This window comes from Budorcas taxicolor, chromosome 22 (assembly GCF_023091745.1).
Source record: "Budorcas taxicolor isolate Tak-1 chromosome 22, Takin1.1, whole genome shotgun sequence".
Classification (NCBI taxonomy): domain Eukaryota; kingdom Metazoa; phylum Chordata; class Mammalia; order Artiodactyla; family Bovidae; genus Budorcas; species Budorcas taxicolor.
The window spans coordinates 58,445,001-58,471,007 of NC_068931.1; the positions used below are offsets into that span (position 1 = coordinate 58,445,001).

General features: G+C 50.1%; 1 protein-coding gene across 6 annotated transcripts in view; it reads left to right on the forward strand.

The window, feature by feature from the left end:
* The window catches only part of ZNF532 (zinc finger protein 532), a 110,994-nt gene that overhangs the window by 44,852 nt on the left and 40,135 nt on the right, over nucleotides 1–26,007 (forward strand). For all 6 annotated transcript variants that reach the window (XM_052660228.1, XM_052660226.1, XM_052660224.1 and 3 more), the window contains 3 exons: nucleotides 5,155–7,517; nucleotides 18,524–18,705; nucleotides 22,779–22,955. In XM_052660228.1, coding sequence (XP_052516188.1) covers nucleotides 5,172–7,517; nucleotides 18,524–18,705; nucleotides 22,779–22,955 — 2,705 coding nt within the window. In that variant the 5' untranslated portion in view covers nucleotides 5,155–5,171. The remainder of the gene's footprint in view (nucleotides 1–5,154; nucleotides 7,518–18,523; nucleotides 18,706–22,778; nucleotides 22,956–26,007) is intronic.

The following is a 26,007-nucleotide window of genomic DNA, read 5'->3' on the forward strand; positions in this document are numbered from 1 at the left end:
TGCTCTTCCAGGTGCCCGCCGCCTGCCTGCGAGCTGCGCTGCCCACGCGACCTGCCGGCCACCTGGCATGTTTTGTTTCACGTAGTGACCTTTTTTTAATTCCTTGTAGTTGTGTGTTCTGGGTCACCCACCCACTGAGTAGCTGTTCTTTTCTTCTTTTTGTTCCTGAACTGACTGCCCTCTGGGGTGAACAGTGTGAAACCTGATGACGTCTTTTACTCACCAAAACCAGAAAGAGAAGAAGGCAAATGACATGGATCCCATGTAAAGGAAGGTTGGAGGGTCTTGGTGGAGCCGAGCCACCACCAGGGCTTTCCAGAGCCTGGGTCCCAGCCCTGGATAAACGGTGGCACAGGAAAGCCACCTTTTAGCCCCATTCAGCTCCAGTCGGGACTTGGGGGTGGTTCATGAGTCTGTGTCTTGAATTCTCTCGAAACCGATGTACAAACGTGGATTGTCATGGCTGGTGAAGACAGACCACAGGGATGCTTCGCTAATGGTGGTCTCATTGTGACTGTTACATTTATAAAGGCAAAATAATGCTTAAAAATACAAGTGGTGACATTCAGGGATTACTCCTAAGTGGGCGGACTCTTAAGTGGATTTATTGTCTGACAGATGGGTTTTTCACTCCGCATATTTTGCAGTTCAAGTTCATTTGAAAAAGAAAATCATAATATCAGACGTCCTCGTTAGAGCTGGCTTCTTGTAGATATTTTCGCGTCATCATCTGCCTGGAAGTGTTACACTCTGATCGGTGGCGGGGGGCGGCGCGGGGGGTTCGTTGTTCCCTGTCTGGGTCTGCAGGCGCCCATCTGTGCATCTGTGAGAGAAGAGGCTCAGAGTGTTCTCTCTGGGCTGAGCAAGACCATCTAGAGAAAAGTGTGTGCAGCTTCTGAGACATAAGTTAGTGGAAAGAGATTTATTCTTCAGCTCCTATTGAACCCTAAGTGTTTATTTCAACTTCAGCAGTAGTTTTTCCCAGCGAAATTCTTTCTGAAGTGTTTGGATGGGTCCCAGAGTGAGTGAATATTGCTGAGGGTGTCTTAGCACCTGATGATGGATTTATGGTTAATGTGAATTTTCACGGGTATGTGTATTGTTGCCTGAGTAGAGATTCTGCTGTGATCCTGGTATAGTTATTTTTTATTAGGAATGCATGATTTTTTTTTTTTTTTTTACAGATTATACAAGAAAAAAATCATTGAATACTTCAGTAAAAAATGTAAGACAGGGTCTCACTGATATAAAGCAAATATAAAACAGGAACGACGTAATAAATATTGACAGGGAAATAGCCATTCTTTTTCTTTTTCTTTTCTTTAAGATCTTTCATCTGTTCTCATTCATGGGCTCCTCTCTCTGTGTTTTGCTGTGTTAAGTCGCTTCAGTCGTGTCTGACTCTTTGCGACCCTATGGGTGGTAGCCCACCAGGCTCCTCTGCCCATGGGATTCTCCAGACATGAACACTGGAGTGCGTTGCCATGCCCTCCTCCAGGGGATCTTCCTGATCCCAGAAATTGAGCCTGTGTCTCTTGCATTGGCAGGTGGATTCTTTACCACCAGCTCCACCTAGGAAGCCCCAGGAGAGTCTGCTGCTGCTGCTAAGTCACTTCAGTCATGTCCGACTCTGTGTGACCCCATAGATGGCAGCCCAGCAGGCGCCCCCATCCCTGGGATTCTCTGGGCAAGAACACTGGAGTAGGGTGCCTTTTCCTTCTCCACCAGGAGAGTCTCAGTTCAGTTCAGTTCACTTTAGTCGCTCAGTCGTGTCCAACTCTTTGCGACCCCATGAATCGCAGCACGCCAGGCCTCCCTGTCTATCACCAACTCCTGGAGTTCGCTCAGACTCATGTCCATCGAGTCGGTGATGCCATCCAGCCATTTCATCCTGGGTCGTCCCCTTCTCCTCCTGCCCCCAGTCCCTCCCAGCATCAGAGTCTTTTCCAGTGAGTCAGATCTTTGCATGAGGTGGCCAAAGTACTGGAGTTTCAGCTTTAGCATCATTCCCTCCAAAGAAATCCCAGGGCTGATCTCCTTCAGAATGGACTGGTTGGATCTCCTTGCAGTCCAAGGGACTCTCAAGAGTCTTCTCCAACACCACAGTTCAAAAGCATCAATTCTTGGGCGCTCAGCCTTCTTCACAGTCCAACTCTCACATCCATACATGACCACAGGAAAAACCATAGCCTTGACTAGACGGACCTTAGTCGGCAAAGTAATGTCTCTGCTTTTGAATATACTATCTAGATTGGTCGTAACTTTTCTTCCAAGGAGTAAGCGTCTTTTAATTTCATGGCTGCAGTCACCATCTGTAGTGATTTTGGAGCCCCAAAAAATAAAGTCTGACAGTTTCCACTGTTTCCCCATCTATTTCCCATGAAGTGATGGGACCGGATGCCATGATCTTCGTTTTCTGAATGTTGAGCTTTAAACCAACCTTTTCACTCTCCTCTTTCACTTTCATCAAGAGGCTTTTTAGTTCCTCTTCACTTTCTGCCATAAGGGTGGTGTCATCTGCATATCTGAGGTTATTGATATTTCTCCCGGCAATCTTGATTCCAGCTTGTGTTTCTTCCAGTCCAGCGTTTCTCATGATGTACTCTGCATAGAAGTTAAATAAGCAGGGTGACAATATACAGCCTTGACGTACTCCTTTTCCTATTTGGAACCAGTCTGTTGTTCCATGTCCAGTTCTAACTGTTGCTTCCTGACTCTGCATACAGATTTCTCAAGAGGCAGGTCAGGTGGTCTGGTATTCCCATCTCTTTCAGAATTTTCCACAGTTTCTTGTGATCCCCACAGTCAAAGGCTTTGGCATAGTCAATAAAGCAGAAGTAGATGATTTTCTGGAAGTCTCTTGCTTTTTCCATGATCCAGCGGATGTTGGCAATTTGATCTCTGGTTCCTCTGCCTTTTCTAAAACCAGCTTGAACATCAGGGAGTTCATAGTTCACGTATTGCTGAAGCCTGGCTCGGAGACTTTTGAGCATTACTTTACTAGCGTGTGAGATGAGTGCAATTGTGCGGTAGTTTGAGCCTTCTTTGGCATTGCCTTTCTTTGGGCTGGAATGTAAAAGTAGGATGTCAAGAAACACCTGGAGTAACAGGCAGATTTGGCCTTGGAATGCGGAATGAAGCAGGGCAAAGACTAATAGAGTTTTGCCAAGAAAATGCACTGGTCATAGCATCAGAGTCTAGGTGTCTACAAATGGCTGAGGCTGATTCTGTGTTGAAAGTTGCCTGAAGGTCTTCTCTGGTGTCCAGTGGTTAAGTCTTAGCCTTCCAGTGCAGAGGATACAGGTTCGATCCCTGGTCGAGGTGCTAAGATCCCACATGCCTCCTGGCCACAAAGTAAAACAGAGACAATATTGTAATGAAGTTAGAAAAACCTTAAAAAATGGTCCACATCAGAAGAATCTTAAAACAGTTGCCTGGAGCCAGCCCTGGGCCTCGCCGCCTCTGACGCTGGTTGCTGCTTGAGCCCGCTTTCTCCTCTTCCTCTTGCCCGTTTCTTTCTCCCTCTGCGCCTTCTCTTAGGTTTCTTGTTCTCCGCCCTGCTTCCCGCCTTGCCTCGCCTTCCTGGTGGCTGACCTCCGCCCCGTCGCATCAAGGAGCCGCCCCAGGGAGAGGCCCTCTCGCCCGCGGGCCGCAGTGCTGGGGTCGAGGCCTGCTCCTGTCGTACATCCTGTGCTCTGAGCCGCGTGTCCGCTTGGTTATGTGGCGTTTACGGTGCAAAGGCGAGTGAGACGTTGCCCGTCTCGAGGCAGCTGGCAGGCCAGTAGGTAGGAAGAGACCAGTACCCACACGGTGTAGTCTGTACAGAAAATAGATGGGGTGCTCCGGGGGTTCAGGGAGGAGGAAGAACCCCCCCACCCCGATAGTATAAGGGCTCCTTGTGAAGACCCCAAGCAGTTTGTGTATTTAAATATCCTTCTTCTCTAGTCGGGGGCTTCCCAGGTGGTGCTAGTGGTAAAGAACCCGCCTGCCAGCACACGAGATAAAAGAGATTTGGGTTCAATCCCTGGGTCTGGAAGATCCCCCTGGAGGAGGGCATGGCAACCCACCCCAGTATTCTTGCCTGGGAAGTCTCATGGACAGAGGAGCCTGGTGGGCCCCAGTGCACGGGGCTGTAGAGAGTTGGACATGACTGAGAACACACGCGCCTCTTTAGTTGCGGCTGTGACTGCTCACCACGTCCCTGAAACCCTGCACCTTCCCTGAAGCTGCATCATCCAGGGCTCTGAGGGATTAATGGAAGCATTTCTTTACAGCCTGTTGTCCACCCTGACCTAGCCTGGGTGCCGAAGAGAGGGCTCCCTCTCCTGGGCTCTGTCCCGCCCTTGGGTCCGTGTTGCCGCATGCTGGGAATTGGTTCCGTGGAGGACCTTTCTCAGCTGCCACAGCCACTTGGATGGCTGTGTTGACTGAGTGGTGATTAGGAGACAGATGTGTGTTCCCTTAACCAGCAAAACCACCAGACTAGGGAGTAAGGCGGAAGAGACGCTATACTTTTCCGGTGGGAGAGTATTCTTTTCCCCTTACCATCATGGGTAGAATTCGGATTAAATAAAAATAGATAGAATGAGCTCCTTGGGGATTTTTAAAAATCTCAGATGGAACTTAACAGTAGAAGGCCTATGCTGGCTTGGGACGCTCACTTCTGTGGATGAATTGAAATCTGTAATTGGTTTTTTTGGCCTGTATTTCTTTTAATGTGATACCCCAGATCTGACAGTGACTATATTAGGGATAATTTTGCCTGTAGAATGAAATGCTGTCAAGGTCCAAATGCATTTGAAAGTAGCTTTTTGTGAAGACAAGGAGACGAATACAACGATGAACAGTATTTTCTGGTTGTTAGCCCAGAACCTGTTCTTTGTGGTTTAATAGCTTTGATCTGCTTGTTAGAGAGGCTCCACACTGGCTGTGCTGCACAGCGTTTTGGAGGAACTGCTTCAGAGTTGTAATGATCAGTTTACGTCTGTTCTTGGGCCGTTCTTCCACTTTGGCTCAGCGTCCCGACTTCATAATAAGGGCACGTGGCGACTTGCCGTTTCACTGGTGGTCATCCCTGCGTGGGTGTGAATCCCACAGGGACGTTTGTCTGAGCGGGGCGTTGCTGACGGAATTGTCTTTCTGTTCGTTTCACAGAACATCTGACCCGATTCATGGCCATGGGGGACATGAAGACCCCCGACTTTGACGACCTGCTCGCGGCGTTCGACATCCCCGACATGGTCGACCCCAAAGCAGCCATCGAGTCTGCGCACGACGACCAGGAGAGCCACATCAAGCAGGGCGCCCAGGCGGACGACGACTCGCACGCGCCATCCTCCTCGGACGTGGGCGTCAGTGTCATCGTGAAGAACGTCCGCAGCATCGACTCCTCGGACGGCGCCGAGAAGGACGGCCACAACCCCCCCGGCAACGGCCTGCACAACGGCTTCCTGACAGCCTCCTCTCTCGACACGTATGGCAAGGAAGGGTCGAAGGCCCTGAAGGGCGACGTGCCTACCTCAGAGGCGACCTTAAAGGACTCGGCCTTCAGCCAGTTCAGCCCCATCTCCAGCGCGGAGGAGTTCGACGACGACGAGAAGATAGAGGTGGATGACCCCCCGGACAAGGAGGACCCGCGCGCGGGCTTCAGAGCAAACGTGCTGGCGGGCTCGGGCCCCCAGCAGGACTACGACAAGCTGAAGGCACTCGGGGGAGACGGCGTGAGCAAGGCTGGCGTCCCAGTGCCCAGCGGCCTGGAGAAAAGCAAAGTCGTCAAGAGGGAGACGGAGACAAATTCTCTAAACCTGGGCGTTTACGAACCTTTTAAAGTCAGAAAGATGGAGGACAAGCTGAAGGAGAGCTCTGAAAAGGTGCTGGAGAACAGGGTCCACGAGGGGAAGCTGGGCTCCGAGAAGAACGACGCTGGCCTCGGTGGCCCAGCGCCGTCGCGGACCAAGCCGTCCTCCAAGCTCTCGTCCTGCATTGCCGCGATCGCGGCGCTCAGTGCGAAAAAGGCCGCCTCTGACTCCTCTAAAGAGCTGGCGACCAACTCCCGGGAGTCCTCTCCGTTACCAAAGGACGTCAACGACAGCCCTCGAGCCACCGAGAAGTCTCCCGAACCTCAGAGCCTCATCGACGGAACGAAGAAAGCGTCCCTTAAGCAGCCGGACAGTCCCCGGAGCGTTTCCAGTGAAAACAGTAGCAAGGGGTCGCCAGCCTCCCCTGCGGGGTCGACACCAGCAATCCCCAAAGTCCGCATCAAGACCATCAAGACGTCTTCTGGGGAGATCAAGAGGACTGTGACGCGCGTGCTGCCCGAGGTAGACCTCGAGGCGGGCAGGAAGCCCTCGGAGCAGGCGGGGCCCGTGGTGGCCTCGGTGACCTCGCTCCTGTCGTCCCCCGCCCCGGCCGCCGTGCTTGCCTCCCCGCCCCGGGCGCCCCTGCAGTCTGCAGTGGTCGCCAACGCCGTGGCACCTGCTGAGCTGACCCCCAAGCAGGTCACCATCAAGCCCGTGGCGACCGCCTTCCTCCCAGTGTCGGCTGTGAAGACGGCCGGCTCGCAAGTCATCAACCTGAAGCTGGCCAATAACACGACGGTCAAGGCCACGGTCATCTCCGCCGCCTCCGTGCAGAGCGCCAGCAGCGCCATCATCAAAGCCGCCAGCGCCATCCAGCAGCAGACCGTGGTGGTGCCGGCCTCCAGCCTGGCCAGCGCCAAACTCGTGCCAAAGACCGTGCACCTCGCCAACCTTAACCTCCTGCCTCAGGGCGCCCAGGCCGCCTCCGAGCTCCGCCACGTGCTCACCAAGCCTCAGCAGCAGATCAAACAGGCAATAATCAGTGCCGCGGCCTCGCAGCCGCCCAAGAAGGTGTCACGGGTGCAGGTGGTGTCCTCCCTGCAGAGCTCTGTGGTGGAGGCTTTCAACAAGGTGCTGAGCAGCGTCAACCCCGTCCCAGTTTACGTGCCCAACCTCAGCCCGCCTGCCAGCGCGGGCATCACCTTACCCACCCGCGGCTACAAGTGCTTGGAGTGCGGGGACTCCTTTGCGCTGGAGAAGAGCCTGACCCAGCACTACGACAGGCGCAGCGTGCGCATCGAGGTGACCTGCAACCACTGCGCCAAGAACCTGGTGTTCTACAACAAGTGCAGCCTGCTGTCGCACGCCCGCGGGCACAAGGAGAAGGGCGTGGTGATGCAGTGCTCGCACTTGATCTTGAAGCCAGTGCCGGCGGATCAGATGATCGTTTCCCCGTCAAGCAATACGCCCCCCTCGTCGTCCAGCCTCCCGAGCTCCGCGGGCACCGGTGCGCACACGGTCACCAAAATCCAGCCTGGCATCACCGGGACGGTCATATCGGCCCCTTCCAGCACGCCCATCACCCCCGCCATGCCCCTGGATGAAGACCCCTCCAAGCTCTGCAGGCACAGCCTCAAGTGTCTGGAGTGTAACGAAGTCTTCCAGGACGAGACGGCGCTGGCCACCCATTTCCAGCAGGCTGCAGATACAAGCGGACAAGTAGAGTATCATTTACCTTTCGGTGTTTCGGTGATGAATCTGTAGTAGCCTTCAGCTCTCTATCCGATGCCGCTCATTTCAGGGGTGGAAGCTCAGCTAGATGGGGCGCTGGCTGTGAGTGTACGTGTATACATGCACACACGCATGTGAGAGAGAGGATTGTTTTCATGGAGCGATGTTCAAATGTAAATCTTACGTACAAGTCAGTTTGGGGGGAAAAGGATTCTTTTAGACAGATAGGAACTCTGTACTCGTTGCGCTATGGCATCTTAGATTTAGGGCAGGTAGAGGCGGTCCTGATTGTTGGGTCACTGGCATTTACGTCGGAAGTCTGAGCTCTGACAAGTGATGGTGTCATGACGTATCAAGTGTCGAAGTCAGGCTGATCCCCACTGACTCCTTTATTAGCGACCATCTGGGGATTTTAAAAATTCCTGTCGTCGTTTATAATTACTGTCTTCTGTAGTTAAACACACCCAGTCGGTACCCACTTTTAAGGCATTTCTGCTTAATGTTGGTCTAGTGTGTTCAGTAATGTTCTCCAGTGCAGCGAATTTAAGCTACAAATGGAAAGCGCGTCTGTCTAAATAGAATACCTCTGCGTTTGTTTGTGGCATTTCTGCTTTGTGTTTCTGTGGTGACGTGTAGGTTGGTGTTGGTGAGATGCGTTTCTCAGTGGACGTCGGCTAGCGATTCTGCCTGTCATTTTGCTTCTGTCCACGGGGCAGCTTCTGGGCAGTCGTTAAATGTGTTTCGCTATAAATGTCTGATAGCTGTCATCTGGAAGTCACCGGGCCTGTTGTATGAAACTCACTCAAGCTAGAGTGAGAGAGCAAGGGATTCATTGTCCAAACCGGAAACTTGTACATTTGGGAGGAGCCCCAGTTTGAGCTGATAGAGTCTTGTTTTTGAAGCCACAGTGCAAAGCTGACCTTTTCCTCTATTTGTCTCCACTATCTCATTGACGAGGTTCATGCTGTGGTTCAGACTTTTGGTTCTGTCAACCATGATCAGTTCTCTGAGGTCAACCACTGTGCTAAGTTCTTTGTATTAATAGGATTTGAGTTTGGGGAACAAAAGATGAAGCATGCCTCAGTGATTTTTTTTTCCTCTGGACGTTTAGTTGAGTGGAAGTGGAGATGATAAAGAGTTTCGAGAACATTCTCGCAGCGAGGACGCTGGACGTTGTGTGTTTGGTTTTGTCTGACAGTGATGCACTTCCTCAGAGTGACGCTGGTTCAGGAAGGTGTGATGGGGGCAGGACCCCCAGCGCGTCCTGGAGAGAGGGCCTAGGTCCCATCTGGGTCCCTCTTCTCTTGTTACCATTTCATCAAAGAGGCAGTCTTCTCTCTGCATCTTAAGAGGATGCAGTTTAAAGAGAGTGGTTCCCTCGGTTCCGCGTGTTGTGGATGGTGGAGTACGTCCTGGCTCCGGCGCGGGGGACTGTCGCCTGGAGGGGCTGACGCAGGGCAGTCCACTCCCTTCCAAGGCGGGAGGAGGCTGCCAGCAGAAGGTCGGGATTCTCCTTCCCTGTTTTCCCCCCATTTTTGGTCTCTGTGTAACCATGTAGGCTCAGGAGCCAGCCCGGGGTCAGGGGAAGCCGACCCTCAGGGAGGGGGCGGGCGGAGCCCCTCTGCCACGGCCCGGGGTCTGCACCCAGGGGCAGCCTGGTCTCTTAAGTAGCCTCGTTAGCCTGGGGGAGCTGCTCCCCTTTGTGAGTTCCATCAGTGCCCCCCACCCCCCTGAGTCCCCCCGAAGCCCGAGGCAGCCCCACGGCTCCTGCTAAACCAGCCTCAGTGCGGCGGGAGCTCCAGCGGTCCCCGCCCACGGCCGGGCGGTGGCAGGCAGGGCTGAAGACAGCAAGGACAAGGGAGGAAGGAGAAAAGTTCCGTTTCATCTTCTCCAGTTTGCTATTCCCACGACCACTGGCCGCGGCTTACAGCTGGTAAAGTTAAATTTGAGTGAGGCCAGAAGCCCACCTGGATGAACTGTTGGCCCCCCGGGAGAAGGGCACTCACAACACTCGGCTCAACTTCTGAATTTTGCAAGAAGATCCAAAGGCGAAGCTTAAGTCCAGCCTTGCCGAGCTCCTCTGTCTACGCTCCCTCCTGTCTCTCCATTGGCCTCCCTGTTTCTTGGTAACTCATGGGTGAACGGAGCCAGAGGAGGCTGCGTCCCTCCCCGAGGGCTAGACCGGTGCAGGGTGGTGCCCAGGCCGCCTCCCTGGGCTGCACAGCAGCTGCAGAGATTGACGTGTGTCCCAGGGCTCCCCAGCCTCTGGGCTCGAATGCCTGGTGGTCTGAGGTGGGGCTGACGTAAGAACAATATGAAGAAACGGCACAGTAAACATAATATACTCGAATCATCCTGAAACCATCCCCACCCCCGACCCCGGCTGGTGAAACACTTGTCTCCACGAAACTGGTCCCTTGTGCCAAAAAGATCGGGGACCACTGAGTCAGATGAGAGACTTCCTCTGAGTCATACAGGAGACTCCTACACTGACCCTGGTTCGCCTGGATTCAGGAGGTTAAAGGGCGTGGCCTCAGGGCCGTAGCTCTCTGCTCGCTCTCAGCAGACCTGGAGAGAGGGGTGCTGGACCCCTGGCGGCGGGAGTATTCCCTTCCTGCCTGCCTCCTGTTCTTGCTCTCTCCTGCCCACCTCTTGCCGCGGTACTTAAACAGCTTGGTTGAAACTGCTGAACGTGCTCTGTGCTCGTGGCTTGAGTCTTCTCCAGTCATTTCGTTTTTAAATTAAGCTTTTCATTTTGAGAAAATTGTGGATTCAGGTAAGAAGCAGTAGAGAGGGCCCCTGTGTGCCCTTTACCCAGTTCTCCCCAGTGGCAGCGTCGTGCAGAGTAACTGTCCAGCAGTGTCCTGTCCAGGCTGCTGTCAACACGTAGAACCTTGCCGTGGCCGTAAGGATCGTTCCTGCTGCCTTTGATTTATCGTGATTACTGGTGTTTTCGTTTGGCCATGCTGGGTGTTTGTGGGAGCGCGGGGTCCTCTTGTTGCGGAGCGCGGGCTCTAGAGTGCTTGGGCTCAGTAGCCTGGCACCTGGCTTTCGTTGCCCTGTGGCCTTTGGGATCTTAGTTCCTTGCCCAGAGATCGAACCCCTGGACTGCCAGCGAAGTCTCCATACTGGCTTTTTAGAGCCACAGCCACCTTCCTCCCTTGCCTACCTCGTTCTTAACCCTTGCGAACCACTGATTTCTTCTCCATTTCTATAATTTTGTCGTTTTGGGAATGTCATAAAAATGGAGCCCTACCATACGTAGCCTTTGAGATTGGCTTTTTTCACTCAGCATAATTCCCTGGAGATTCATCCAAGTGGCTGGATATATCACTTCTCATTGCTGGGTGTTATTCTATCGGATGCTCCTGCCCCGAGGTGCTTACCCGATCCAGTCACTGAGGCCATCTGCATTGTTCCCGGTTTGGGGCTGTTGTGAATAAAGCTGCCGCAAACATTTGTCTGCGGGCTTTTGTCTGAACATAAGTTCTCACCTCTCAGGGATGAAACTGCTTTGTGTGCTGTGCGGTGTGGTAGTTGCATATTTATGTTCTTAAGAAATTCTTTTCCACGGTGGCTGTACCATTTTAAATCTCAAGAGCAGTGTATGAATGACCTCTTTTCTCTACCCCCTCACCAGCATTTGGTGGCGGCATCATTCTTATTTTCACCATCCCGACAGGTGTGTAGTGATGTCTTGTGGTTTTAATTTGGGCTTTCTCCATAGCGAATAATGTTGAGCATCTTTTTACATTTATTTGCCATCTGCATATCTTTTTTGGTGAAATGTCTGTTCCTGTCTTTTGTCCGTTTTCCAATTAGTTTTTTTGTTTGTGTTTACTGTTGCGTGTGAAGAGTCCTTGATATATTTCAGACACTGGTCCTTTGTTGGTATGTGGTTGCCTGTCTTTACCCCGAGTCTGTGACTTGACTCTTCATCTTGCTAGATCTTTGACAGAGTAAATGTGTTTAACTCTGACGAAGTCCCGTCTATCAGCTTTCTCTTTTATGGCGTGTGCTTTTGGCGTCACGTCTAAGAACTCTCTGCTCTAGATCCTGAAAACCTTCTCTTATGTTTTTTTTCTAAAGATGTTTTTATGATTTATGTTTAAGTCTGTGATCCATTTTGGGTTACTTTTTGCATAATTTGTGAGACTTAGGTTGGGGTTTCTTTCCCCCGTGCATGTCCTTTTTCTCCGGTGCGGTGATGCTAGTAATAAAGAACCCGCCTGCCGATGCAGGAGGCTGAAGAGGTGGGCTCCATCCCCAGGTCGGGAAGGTCCCCTGGAGGAGGGCGTGGCGGCCCACTCCAGTATTCCTGCCTGGAGAATCCCATGGACACAGGTTAGTCACTAAGTTGTGTCTGACTCTTGCGACCCTGTGGACTGTATGTAGCCCGTCCGGCTCCCCTGTCCATGGGATTCTCCAGGCAAAATACTGGAGCTGGGTGCCTGGTGGGCTGCATTCGTACGGTCTCACAGGGGAGACCCAACCAGTCCACCCGAAAGGAGATCAGTGCTGGGTGTTCATTGGAAGGACTGATGTTGAAGCTGAAACTCCAGTATTTTGGCCACCTGATGCGAAGAGCTGACTCATTTGAAAAGACCCTGATGCTGGGAAAGATTGAAGGCAGGAGGAGAAGGGGACGACAGAGGATGAAATGGTTCGATGGATATGAGTCTGAGTGAACTCCGGGAGTTGGTGATGGACAGGGAGGCCTGACGTGCTGCGGTTCATGGGGTTGCAAAGAGTCGGACACGACTGAGCGACTGAGCTGAACTGAACTGAAGCGACTTAGCACACATTTGTCCGAAAGGCTGCCTCTCCTCCACTGAGTTGCCTTTTTTGTGCTGTGTCAGATGCCATTTGGGCATGTGTGTGGATGCTTGTTGGAACCCAGTCAAGGATCTCTCTCTCTGTTGACACGGAGCGCGTTCCACGCTCCGGCTCTGGAGGCTTGGCCCGTGTCGTGGGGTGAAGGAAGGCTTGCTGGCGTTCGCGGAGCCTGCCTTGACAGTCGCTCCTCCTCTTGCGCGTGCTGTGTGGATGGCATCTTCGCGGCAGTGGCGGCCCTGAGCGCTGCTTTGCCGCTGACCCGCCCTGTGCTCCACGAAGCCCCGGCAGGCCCTGCCGAGAGCTGGGTGGGCGTCCGTGGCTTAGCTCCAGGCCCTCTTCACCCTGTGTCCCGCTGCCCCCAGTCTGGATCCCAGCCATGACCCCAGGGTACGTCAGGCCCTGCCTGCATAGATTGGTCCTTCTGAGGAGGGCAAGCCCCCAGGCCGGGGTGTGAGATGGAGAGTCTGGGTGGACCATCCCCTTCCCAGTCACCCTGAACCATGTGGTGCAACAGGAAGGGGGCACCGGGCACTTTTAACTCTGGTGAATCTGCCCCAGCTGTGTGCCTGCTCACTCCGTTGTGTCCAGCTGTGCGACCCCATGGACTGCAGCCCACCAGGCTCCTCTGTCCATGGAGTTCTTCAGGCAAGAGCACTGGAGTGGGTTGCCATTTCCTGCTCAGGGCATCTTCCCGACCCAGGGATGGAACCTGCCTCAGGGCAGCAAGAGGAAAGGAGTGAGAGAGGGGCTGGAGAAGCTTCCCTCTGCTCCGTGAGGTAGTTAAGAGGCCACAACTGTAGTTTCAGTCGTTGAAAATTAAGTGTCCTAAAATGTCATTGCTTCTCCTCTTGGTAAAAACCACAATTAAATTTAGCCCAGTACGGATCGGAAGTACATATTATGGCCTCTGAATTGGTGAGATTGGTTTTCTTCCTGCAGACTACATCAGCCGCAGAGTCAGAGGTGTTGTGTCCTTTCCCTTTTGTTTTACAGTTGAGGAAACATATGCCCAATTAGTGGCCAGCTCAGGACTCAAGGCAGGATTTCTTTATTGCTAGTTGCTCCTTCTAGTTTGTCATGCTGACACAGAAGCACAGAACTTTACAGTTGCAGGCACCATAGGAGTCTTACGAGGAAAAACTCTGGGGTTTATATCCACACTGAGGGCCCCCCTGGTGGCTCAGTGGTAAAGAATCTGCAGTGCAGGAGACCCTGGTTCAGTCCCTGGGTCTGGAAGATCCCCTGGAGAAGGGAATGGCAACCCACTCCAGTCCTCTTGCCTGGAGAATCCCATGGACAGAGGAGCCGGGCGAGCTACAGTCCACGGCGTCTCAGAGAGTTGGATGCGACTGAGCGACGAACACTTTCGTATCCACACTGGGGCTTCCCAAGTGGCTCAGTAGTAAAAAGTATCTGCCTGCCGGTGCAGGAGCCGCAGGAGCTGATGGTTCAACGCCTGGGTCGGGAAGATCCCCTGGAGGAAGAAATGGCACCCCACTGCAGTACTCCTGCCTGGGAAACCCCATGGACGGAGGAGGCTGGTGGGCTATGGTCCATGGGGTTGCAAAGGGTTAGACTCGACTGGACACGGGCAAAATTAGATGTTACCTGCCACGTATCCATGGTAGCTTCAAGGATGCAGATTAAGGTGACTTACCTGCAGTGGTCCTCATTTTTCGGGCTTGCTGATTCAGTTTAGGTTCAGGGAGGTTATGGGCTTCGTGAGCACAATGTACCAGGTGTGTTAAATGATCTCCAGCAGCCCCGACCAGTTCATTTGGAGCCATATCTGCTCAAGCGGCTTCTTCAGGAAACCATGGAGCCCACCTCAGTCCCCTCACCCATCCTGAGTATCATTATTAGCTTGGTTTTGGGTCTTGCTCTCCTAAGTGTTTAGTTTTAATTTTGGTCAGGCTAGTCCTGACCCAGTTTATATTTTAAGGTCATCAACTGTTAATTTATCTGTCTTCTTGAGTGATTGTCATCCGAGTAGATTATATAAGTTGACCACACTGCTCTCTGAAAATTGGCTCATTTCACTGTCAGCTCTTATTAGGCCTTTTTAATGCAGAATGATTTGAGGACAAAAGCACCCCCGGCAGCTAGCGTTGTGCGCAATGGCGTATGCCGTTGTTTCTACTGTGATGCTCCGTGCTCCTTCCATCTCAGTGGGGTCGGGAATGAAATACTTTGTCTGTTCTCCCATCGTGAGATCGGGTGAGAGGGAGAGCCGGAAAACAGACTGGTGTTACTTATTATCATTACTGTTTGGTAATTATATTGTAGATGGGAGACTGCGAAACTGCTCTTAATGAGGCAGAAGCTGTGTACTCAGCGTCTGGGCTGTTAAGGTGACACTGTTTTGACCTGGGTCTCACGCTGTCTCAAGGTTTTGGTTTCTTTGAAGTGGACGCATAAGTAGCTACTATGTTTACTCACGTTTCCTTAGCCTTCCTCATCTTCCCCGTGTACGTTTCCCAGGCTACCTTTTTCCCCCTAAAATATGAATCGAAACGCAGAGAATGATTTCCCTGAAATAGTTTTGCTGGCTTTGTGCTCAGTATACTTTTACTCACAGATTTTACTTTAAATGTTTTTAATAATCTGCTCAAATAATTCCTCATGATGCAAAGAGGATGCCAAGCCCTAAGGCTGTCTGCATCCTCACCAGGGCCCCTGTGTGTCCCCCACCCCCCCCCACCAGCCATTGATTTCTGTGCCAGGATTGGGCACAGAGGGTGCAATGTGGGTAGTCATCACATATGATTGCGATTACCTTTCAGCTTTTAATTTCCGCTTTCTCCTATTACCTGACTACTGAAAAGTAGCATTTCACTTTCTAAGGGTAGCAGTTCTCTGAGCAAACGAATCTGCCCCAGACTGAAAATTAGTCGCCTGTTACCTGAGTATCGCAAATATTTTCCGTGTTTCAGATGACATCAGTAAAACTGTCAGAAGACACCTGAAACTGTGTAAGTGCATTTTTTTAGCTGTTTTCTGTTCCAGAGACCGACATTGTCACATTAACCTGCTTTATCCCCTAGGAAGTGTTCTCAACTTGTACAGAAGAAAGAGTTTTGATAGACGCTTTTGTTTTCTTTGGTTTAAAACAACAAAACAAGGACAGTCAGATCGTCAGAGACCACAAAGAGATCCTGGGCTGGCCTGATGCCCGCACGCATCGCCCAGTCCAGAGAGAGTGGCATTGCCAAGAGTCTCCAGCAGCCCAGAGAAGCAAGTGGCGTTGGCTCCGCTTCCTCTACGCTGTGAGATCCAGCACCACCGTTTCAGGAGGCAGAGGGGACCTGTTATCTAAAACAAGGGCGGTGGATGAAATTGGAGGGAGGAGCTTCCCTGGCAACTCAGTGGGCAAGAATCCACCCGCCAGTGCAGGAGACAGGGGTTTGATGCCCGATCTGGGAGGTTCCCACCTGCCGCGGAGCAGCTGCGCCAGTGCGCTGCGTCGACTGAGCTTGAGCTTGGAGCTCGGGAGCAGCAACAAGAGGGGCCACTGCAGGGAGATGCCCACACCCTGCAGCGAGAGCAATGCCCACACAGCAAGCAGCAAAGACCCAGCATAGCCAAACCTAAATAAATAAATTAATTTTTTAAAAATCGGAGGGGAACGGTTGGGCAGACCCTGTCATGTGAGTTGAAAACTGTGGCTCTCACCCACGTGTCCAGGAGAGGTCTGCAGCCCAGACGGCTGGTTGGTTCTGCACACGGAGTGGGTGGAGTGGGAGCCGGTAAGCAGAGAAGTGTGGGAGTCCGCTCGGAGCGTGTGTGGCTGCGTGCACTCTCTGGACGAGGGCTCCCCGGCAGCTGGATTCCTCCACTGCGGTGATCGCAGAATGGGGAAGCGTCGTGATGCGGGCGTGCGGTCCACCGCTCCTGGTCTTGCTTATCTGCCTGGAGTTGGCGAAGAGCCTCAGTCAGTGGAAAGGGCCGAGGGCAGGTTCCTGTGGCTGATCAGTGGTTGGCAGGGGCAGAGACCACCACCTGCTCTCGTGGAGCCCCCGGGGCCACAGTGCAGTGTGAAGGGAACACTTCCTCCCAGGGACCGACGTGTGAGACAGGTCGCTATCGAAATGTGGCTGTGTAGGTGACCTCGCTGCTTACTAGTACAAAAGCCCTTTCATCCACCAGTGCGTCCATAACCAACACATATTATGACAGCACACAGGCATCTGATAGGGAAGCATGTTATGTGGACCATGAAGGGTATCTGGTGGCATCTTGATGGGAGGTACGTTAAAATCCGTTCGGCTTGAAGGGAACACAGCTCTGTCTCCTTTTTAGGTTTTCTCGTATTTTTGTTGCTGTCTTTCCCTATAATAAAACTGCGTCACCATGGATGGAAGACACGCCGCGGAGTGGGCTGGGGGTGTTGCCTGTAATCGCAACCACAGCTGTCCCCCTGCCCTGCTGTCAGCCTTGGAATGGGTCAGAGCGCGATCCAAATCCTGGTTCCTCCACCTGAGAGCTGTGGGCCCCTGGCAAGTTTCTTAACTCCGCCACGCCTCCTTTCCTCACCTGTAAAGTGGAGACCGTGCCATCGACTTCATAGATTTTTATGAGAATCAAATGAGATGATGTATCTAAGTCCATCTGTTTAAAGGATCCAGTTCTGGCTCACAGTGGAATGGGCTCAATGCATAGGGCAAAAATAAAACGCTTTGACTTGAGTGTAGAAAGCACTGGTTTTATTCCGAGTAAGTGCAAGACATTCTGAGATGCCTGTCAAAATGCAGATGTTACAGTTCACTGCCTGGGATGAATAACCGTGTGGTAAAGTGAACAGAATCCTTTAGTTCAAAGAAACAGTTGATTACCTGTGATAAAGTAGAGGTCACCAGGATTTGATACTTAATGCATCTGTGGATTGGTTTTCATTGGCTGTGGCTTGTTTTAATCTTTGGAATATGTATTATTAGAAAAGGAATGCTATTTTAAAGTGATGCTTAACCTCATCAAAGCTGCCTGTAATGTTCTTATTTTGTGACTGCAATAAACATTTTATGGGATCAAATTTGTACTTTAGTCCTTTCAGGAGAGAACCAAGAAAGAATTTTCAAGTGAGTTTCTGATTTTCCTTAGAAGCTGAAACCTTAATTTGCTTGATTCAGAAGCTAAAAGAATAAAAAGTCTGTTTTGAAAATGTCTTAATTCCGTTGTCAGTATAAAAGAGTGGTTCACTTTTAACTACAGTATATTTTGAGGCTTTTCTTTAACTGACTTTAATAAAAATTATACATTTTAGAAGATAGTAGATACTTGTTGCATGAATGTCCAAATAGTATTGAAACACCTTTTAACTTTGGAATGATATCAAGTCCTCCATTTATATTTACTGTAAGTTTTTTTGTGTTTTAAAACCCTGCCATGTGTAGCGCTTACATCTAAACGGATGAAAAACATGGGACGTGTTTCCGTTTTTCCATGTTAGTTAATGGTGTAGAGGCCTTCCCAAAGAGGATTTCGGTCTCCGCTTTAGTTTATATGTGATTAGATTTTAAGCTCTGGAAGTTTCGACTTAATATCTGAATTTATGTATCCGAACGTAATTTGTTGGTTTTAATCGTAAATCGTATAATGGCCAGTTCGTCCATTTAAAGACCAGATCATGTGCAAAAAAGAAGAACCGATTGCTGTGGCCATTATTCTGTATTCCTGTATTTGACATCTCAAATACTGATAACTGAAGTGGCCAAAAAAGAAAACCGAGGTAGCCACCAATTAGTTTTTATTATTTTGAAGAAAGTCACTGAGTTCTGGGAACTCTGACTACTGTCAAGATAGATGTCCATAAACTTGTACTTTAATTACTCATTAGATTTGCTAACTTACTTTATAAGAATGCCTCTTCTACGCACTAAAAAAAAAAAGGGTAAAAGTAACAAAATTGGAACTCTACCGGAAGCTAACCTTCTCTTTACATCACACTTTGGGGATGAGCCTGACTTTATGAACATACTGTTTGTGTTTTGCGGGGTCAGGTATTTTATCTTGACCTTTTAAGTTTTTTAAGTTTGCCTTTTCTTTGGGCTTATAAGTAAGCGATGACTGATGTATACTGACTTTGAGGTCTAACCAAGCTTCTCTGCGTATTAGAAAGTGCTGCGCAGGACCAATCGTGTCTCCCCCTCTGGTTTGTTTAGAAGACTTGCACTGTCTGCCAGATGCTGCTCCCCAACCAGTGCAGTTACGCCTCCCACCAGCGGATCCATCAGCACAAATCTCCCTACACCTGCCCCGAGTGCGGCGCCATCTGCCGGTCCGTGCACTTCCAGACCCACGTCACCAAGAACTGCCTGCACTACACGCGGAGAGTGGGTTTCCGGTCAGTACGGCCTTCATTTCCGGGCGCGTGGAGCTTGTGCAGGGTTCTGAGGGGTCCGTGCTCAGCATTTTCATTTTCCTACAAGTGAAACCTTGATCGACAGAACCTCTGGGAACCTCGCTCATTCGTAGGGGGGTGTCTGGGGTTGACGCTGGTCCACGCCAGGCCCAGGGTAAAAGGGGCCCCTCCTGCCAGGCAGAAGCGGGCATGTGGCAAAGCTTGGCTTTGATCGAGTGTTAGGAGCCTTTGTACTTTCTGCCCCCTTTCTAGTAGACTGTCCTTGTCATGCTGCCTACATTTTAACCCCTGTAAGAATACAGTGCATTTCTGCTCCGCTGAGTACTTCTCTCGTCAAAACAAAAGGGTGAGAAGGTCCCTCACTTTTCTCTTGTGTTGAAGGCTGGGTCGTATCAACACGTCCTTTCCTACCGTCGCTCACTATGGAGGAGCCCTCCACCCAGATCACCTTCCTTTATTCCCCCTCCTCTGTTCCTGGGGCCCGGGCTTCTCCCGCGTCTCTGCTCATCTTCACTGTGATCCTCTCACTGCCCCCTAAAATTTTCAGATGTCTTTCACAACATCTGACAAATCCAAACATTAGCCTAATAATGTGTGATGATGAGTTTGAACTTGACCCTCTGCTTTGTGACCTTCTAAAATATATTCCTGTACCTTCTATATTTTGATTAAATGGAGGTCCACCAAGAAAACATGTCATTGCTACACAGGGTCTTTGTTAACAGAGGTGTTACTGTATTGTGGGCTTATTTTGAGACTGGTTACTGGGTATCGTTAATGTTAGACTGTCAGTTCAATTCTGATGTTTCATCAAAACGAAGGCCAGTTGGTATTGACTTAGCAGTTTTATTTCAGTTTAGCTTATGGTGTCGCTAGTTTCTTGGTGGTTCTGTCCATTTCTCTAATAACGAGACTGATTTCGCATTTTTATCTCATGTCTCCAAACCTGTGACGCGCAGGTGTTCCGTGCACTGAGAACCACCTGATAGAGCGCCTTTGGTTTGGAAAGTTAAAAACCAGAGCTTCTTTGTGCCCGTTCTGCTGCTCATTGTGTGGTCATGCGCGTGTTCTCTGCGCCCCGGTGCCCTGTCTAAATTGACGTGATGTTTACTTACCTCGTCTCCAGGGGTATGTTCCAGAGTAAGAGAGGGGGATCCAGAAGCATGCTCAGTGCTTAAGAGGGACGTTCCACGTTGATACCACAGAATTCACACACGGTGACGCTTTGGTTCTTATCCCGTATTTGGAAACTCTTATTACTGGAGTCTTTGTTTAATATAGAAGGCAGTTCCGCGCTCTGTACGAGCGCAGTTCCTGCAATGGATGCCAATTTCCTCAGACATTTAGAGTTGATTTTTCCAATATAATGAAAGTAAACTTAAATTGGAATGAATAAAAGACTCCTATAATTCTAGCTATTCCTGGTGTCTTTCCTAAATTAAAACAAAGCTCTGCTGGCAGGCTCACAGTAATTAACACAGTTGGAAAAGCCCAGCCCTTACTTTTCTTTTCTTCCCGCCTCGTTCACGGCGTTGCCTAAATTTGGCACTTTGAATTTTTACTACAATTTCTGTTTAGTATGTTTTTTTTTTTTCCTTGCACTTGAGGGGTTACGGAGCTATAAAAACCCTATGTGTGCGTGCTCTGAAATTTCGTTCCTGTTTACACCTCTTTAGGTAAAAGAACACAATCTGACCTTAGTTGTTTTCCTGTTGTTTCAAGTAACAGCTCCATCTGCTATTTGGCCGGGATTTAGCAGCCCCTTGACCTTGTATGGTTTCTTCTTCTCCTTTTTGGCTTTTTAGTTTCCCCATTTTTTTAAAAAAATTATTTTTAGCCAGAGGAAAGTCTCCAGCACAGCTCCCAGCCTGAGTCTGTGTCTTCCGAGTGCTCTCCTCCTGATCGTACCGCCATCTCTCAGATGTTACAGGGGTCACCTCTAGCTTCTGGTCAGTTTGATAAAAGTCAAGTGTAGTATTTCTCTGAATTTTCCCTCTTCTCGATCCACTGAACCTGCATCTGGAAGAGGGGATTACAGGATTGTATCCTGAAAGCATTTTATTATGTTTTTAATTTAAAAAATGAAGAGAAACTTGATTGGTATCCAGAAGACAAAGGGCTTCAGCTATGTTAAATATTTATTAGTAGGCTAGATTTTTAGTAGCATTAGAATGCTGTAGGAACCCTTCCAATTCTCCTTCTATTTTTTAACCTTATTTACATTCCTCATTGGTCCCTGTTGCCTATGAATCTTTTTTTCCACTTGCAGGCAGAAATTTTACAACTGTCTCCTAAGTTCTTTTAAGTTTTTTTTACTTTCTCCTCATATTAAGGAAGGCTTTCCCTTGCTTCCATGAAGCTGTTTGGACCAAGCCTTAGCCACTTCCTTAGTCAGCTGTCGATTCTCTAACCTCTTGTTGATTTTCTTGGGGGTTAAATCTTCCTCTCGCTCCAGGAGACTTCAGAGAATTATCCCTTCCTGGGTGTTTTCCCCTTCACCTATCACCTTTGTACTCTTGCCGGGAAAAATATTTTGTTTATGATTCATGATGTACCGTGTGCTTCTCTTTAATAGCAACAATTTTTGTTTCGGATGATCTTCTTTGATACGAGTTACCAGCTTCTAGGGTCAGGAAGGACTGACTTTAGTCCAGCTCTTCTCATTTAACAAGTGAGAGACTGACCCAGAGGGGATTGCAACCTGTTCCAGGCGACCCAAGTTCATATTAACTCAAGATCGTTTCGGGGTGGTTGGGGGGCTTTTTGCCTGGAAAAGTAGTTCAGGTGGATCAGACAGAGGAGGTTTCTTTATTCTCCTATAGTTATTTATTGCATTATATATATATATATAATATATATTATATACATATTTATTTACTATATATATTGCTGAACAGGATGCCTTCAGTCACTTGAAATGCTAAGGCATTAATTACCATTTTTATAAAATGCTCACAAAGCTTACTTAACACGGCCCACTTGATAGAACACGCGTAATTCAGAGTGTGCCGCTTGGTGTGACTTTGGCAGCCGCTCCCAGAATTGGGAGGGAGCTTCTAACACAGAAGCACCTTAGGTTCAGCCCCGTCTGCAGCCCCCCTCCAGGTCACCCTCTCACGTTCACGCGCAGGACACGGCTGCCAGGTGTTCAAAGGTCTGTCCTTGTGGGTCAACAGAGAGACCACCCTCGAATAATCTTCAGGGGTGAGCCGACAAGGACGCCTAAGCGATAAATGGGTGAACTCTCAGTGGTACTGGGAGTCCCTCCACGAGAAAGATGAGGCTGGGGGAAGTGTCTCCATACTTCTTGTGAAGTTTGTTTCTGTAGGACTAGATTTGAGTGAGGAGTGGGCTAACCATCAAATTATTATTAATTCAAGAAGAGGTGAGCTAGAGAGGCCATTTATCGGGGGAGGCTTGTCCTTTAGCAGTTTATCATTCATGTCATTTCTTAAACAGATGTCTTGTGCTTAAGTGGAATTTCCAGGAGACCGAAGCACTAGCTGCTTGGCCTTCTCTGCAGTAGCCCCGGGTACGTTCGCCACCTTGGGCTGGACAGGACGCTGCCGGCGGCTGTGAGCTGGCACTCATCTGTCCCTCTGGGTCCCTCTGTCGCTGGCATGTAGTATCAGGTAGCGAAGAATTCTTCCAGCGGGCTTTGGGGATGGGTGAGACCCTCAGGATCTAGCCCGTGGTCATCTTCTCAAAGCCGGAAGCCGTAGGGTCTTGCCATGCTCCTGGCCTTGACATGGCCTCACGCTCCATCGGTCCCACTGCAGTCTGGAGTCTGGATGTTCTTGCCTAGACACTTTATAAAAGATGCTCAAAAAAATAGTCCCTTGGAGTTTCATTTTTCTTTTTCCTAATCTTCCTTCTCAACTATCTGAAGATAAATTGATCTGTTCTAAATGGAAGAAACCCCACATATTAAAAAAAAAAAAAACCTAGAAGGGCTGTTTTCAAGATGTTCACGTGAGCCAGTTTTAGTTTTGCACAGTTAAGTGACGCAGGTCTGGCGGCCTCGTGCTAACGCCCGTGTGTTTGTTTTCTGACAGATGTGTGCATTGCAATGTTGTGTACTCGGATGTGGCCGCGCTGAAGTCTCACATCCAAGGCTCTCACTGTGAAGTCTTCTACAAGTGTCCTATCTGTCCAATGGCGTTTAAGTCTGCCCCGAGCACACACTCTCACGCCTACACGCAGCACCCTGGCATCAAGATTGGAGAACCGAAGTAAGTCACGCTGCCTTTCAGCTTTTCTCCACTCCTTCCTCAGGAGTTCAGAGGAGGTGGTAGTTCGGTGGGGTAAAATTTCAAGACGAGAAGGATTTCGCCGCTGTGAAACTGTGACACGCGTGAAGGACAGCGTATAACTTCCTAAAGCTTTCAGTACTGTCCAGGGTGAGGTCTTTGTCCAGAAATGTCACTGACTGTTTATGCTCTTGCCATCACTTTTTGCTAAACGTGTGAACATTGACTGATTTTGTTCTTTTAAGATGATTTTTCCTAGGTTCTCGGAAGACTGAAAAAAAACCTGTCACCTTTTCAATTTGCATAGTTTCTTTTTTCATCTGATACACTTTTCACAGTACCATTTAGAAGATGAAGTCAACTGAAGACCCTGGTTCCTGAACTTAACTTCATAGCCAGTATAAGTCTTGGATTAGTAAAAGTAAATTTCATTTTTTGCCTTAATTTCCATCTTAAGTTCTGTCAGGGTTTTCCTCATGGAGTCTTAAATCCCGTAGTGGATTAGTTATAGCTGGTGGCCTGCCGTGGCGGCAGCCTGGCAGAGAGGAGAGAGTGGGGCCCCTGGGGTCAGAATCCTGCCGCCACCCACCAGTGGCCTTGGCCCCACCCCGACCCTGGCAAAGTGAGGGTCACACGCCCGTCCCAGGTTTTGCTGGCGGTGAAGCAGAGTGACGCGTTTAGAGTGCCCGCACGGGGCCCCTCTGCTTGGCGCGTGGGGGGCCCACAGCCTCTGCTCCTCCGCTTCCTTGCTCACCCGGCCCCGGGTCTGATGGCCAGGATGACGGCAGTGTCTTCCTGTGTGGCTCGTGGCCGTGCATAATTCAGTAATTATGTGTGGCAAGAGCTGCTGCCTCAGACCTATTGCTGTGTTTTTTTCTGAACCTGTAGTCAGGAAGTATCGGGGGAGATATGCATATGTGCCATACTGTATATGGTTGGTTTTTCACGTAGCGTTTAGTTTGGGGGGAGTGTGATAGAAATGACACTGTTAGCTAAAAAGCTGTGAGAAATGGAGTTTTATTCTAGTGGGACCTTCAGCTGTGACCTTTGTAGGGCTTCACAAGGAAGCACATTAGAAATTAGGGGATCCACATATAACTTGAGGCCTTGGCTGTGAAGACAGACATTAGTGATTTTTGGTTAAACAGCCTTCAGTGGGTCATGAGGCCGCAGTCGTGGCTTTTGGTCACTAGCATATTCTCCCTCCACCCCCACTCCATAAATTCAGTCTTTGACAGGGAAAAAGTTATTCCAATATTTTCTTAGAAAAAAGGCTTTTTCCCACTACTATAGCCTTTAACAAGTACATGCCCAAATATAGGCACTAACAACTGAGTTTTAAACTATAGAACAAATTTACAAGTGAAAAACGGCCAAACTCGCAGACCAGTGGGCTCAGTTTGCAGCAGTGACTTGGGCGGTGAGTCAGGCCCGCACCCCGGCAGCCCTGCGGCTCCTGGGGCCTGTGGTCCGTCGCCCGCCCTCCAGGGCCGAGGGCACCCCTTTCCCTACACAGACTCCCGTCAAGCCTGCCTCCCTGTGCCGTGCCGGAAGCTGGTTCGCCCACGTTTGACCAGGAAGCTTTCTTTCAACATTAGATCCCTGTTCTGTTCAATTTGTCATTGTTTAGTCACGAAGTCGTGTCCGACTCTGTGTGACCCCGTGGACTGTAGCCCGCCAGGCTCCTCTGTCCATGGGATTCTCCAGGCAAGAATACTGGAGCGGGTTGCCATTTCCTCCTCAAGGGGATCTTCCCAACCCAGGGATCGAACCCAGATCTCCTGCCTTGGCAGGTGGGTCCTTTACCGCTGAGCCACTGTGAAGTTAGCCCCACGTTGAGTAGAACCTCACATGTGAGACCTCACAGTGGTATTTGGTTAACAGGTGGTTTTATGCGGATGATCCAACATTATGCAAATAGCTTATGTTAATTTTTAAAGATCAATATAAAAATCCCCACCCCTTGTTTTCTTTAGAGAATATATGCAAGTCTGAGAAGGAACCCGTGAAGACCTGCACCTCAGCTTGAAAGGCGTGACATAGGATTTTTATTTCAAACATTTATGCAGTGCCCATTTTGTGCAGGAACCATCCCAGGGCTTTGTTTCTTGTTTTCCTATGTGTGGTCAGGCACTTTTCTCTGCCTTGTCAAAGGGTACTTTGAACACCCTTTCATCTTTCCTGGGTAATCTTGAGATCATTGTGAATGTCCGCTGCTAAAATTTTACGGTGATACATTCAGTGACTTTTTTTAAATACCTTCCTCGACGGCTGAATAACCAGAAGTTTTTTGGGCCTCACTGTCCTTCTCTTTGTTGCTTCTAACTGCATGCAAGTCAAGAAACAAGGACTTCAGAGTGAAGAACTGGGCAAGAGACAGAGCTTGGAAACAGGTTGCCAGGACCTAAAGCCACGCACGCTCATCACGGCATGGTGGAGGGCTTTGATTCAGATGAAGACAAATTTGAAGAGCCGACCTGGGATTTCCGAGGCAGCACGCAGACCCTCTGGTCTCTGAGCCACCTGTGAGGGGGCCGTGGTGTAGACCTCCCAGGACAGGCGTGGGCACGTGTCGTGCTTTGAGCCCTAGTGGCCGTGGAGGCAGTGGGCCGCGGTTGTGAGCTTAGAATCCTTTATCGTTCACGCGCTTTTTTACATTCAGGTGTTGCGCTCTGTCCTGACCTGAGGGTGGGTGTTTAGACTTACTCTTTCTTTCCCGCCTACTACTTTCCTCTCCGCTCCCCTGCAGTTCCTTTTCAGCCCCTTGCCCCCCTGCGCTGTTTAGCCCAGTTCTCCCGCTGTCCACTCAGGCTCACGTTTGGGGTCACGTCACACTTGCTGGCTCAGCTCTCAGAGCCCCTCCCCTGCCAGTCGCGCGCCCCGGGAGACGCTGCCTCTGTGCGGACTGGTCACCCGTCTTGAGTGCCCTTGCTGCTCCCCGCCTGCAGGTCTCCCCGGGGCGCCTGCCTGCGTTGTCCTTGACCGGTCCTCTGTGTCCACGGTCCAGCTCTGTGTCTGTGGGGGTTGTGGCACC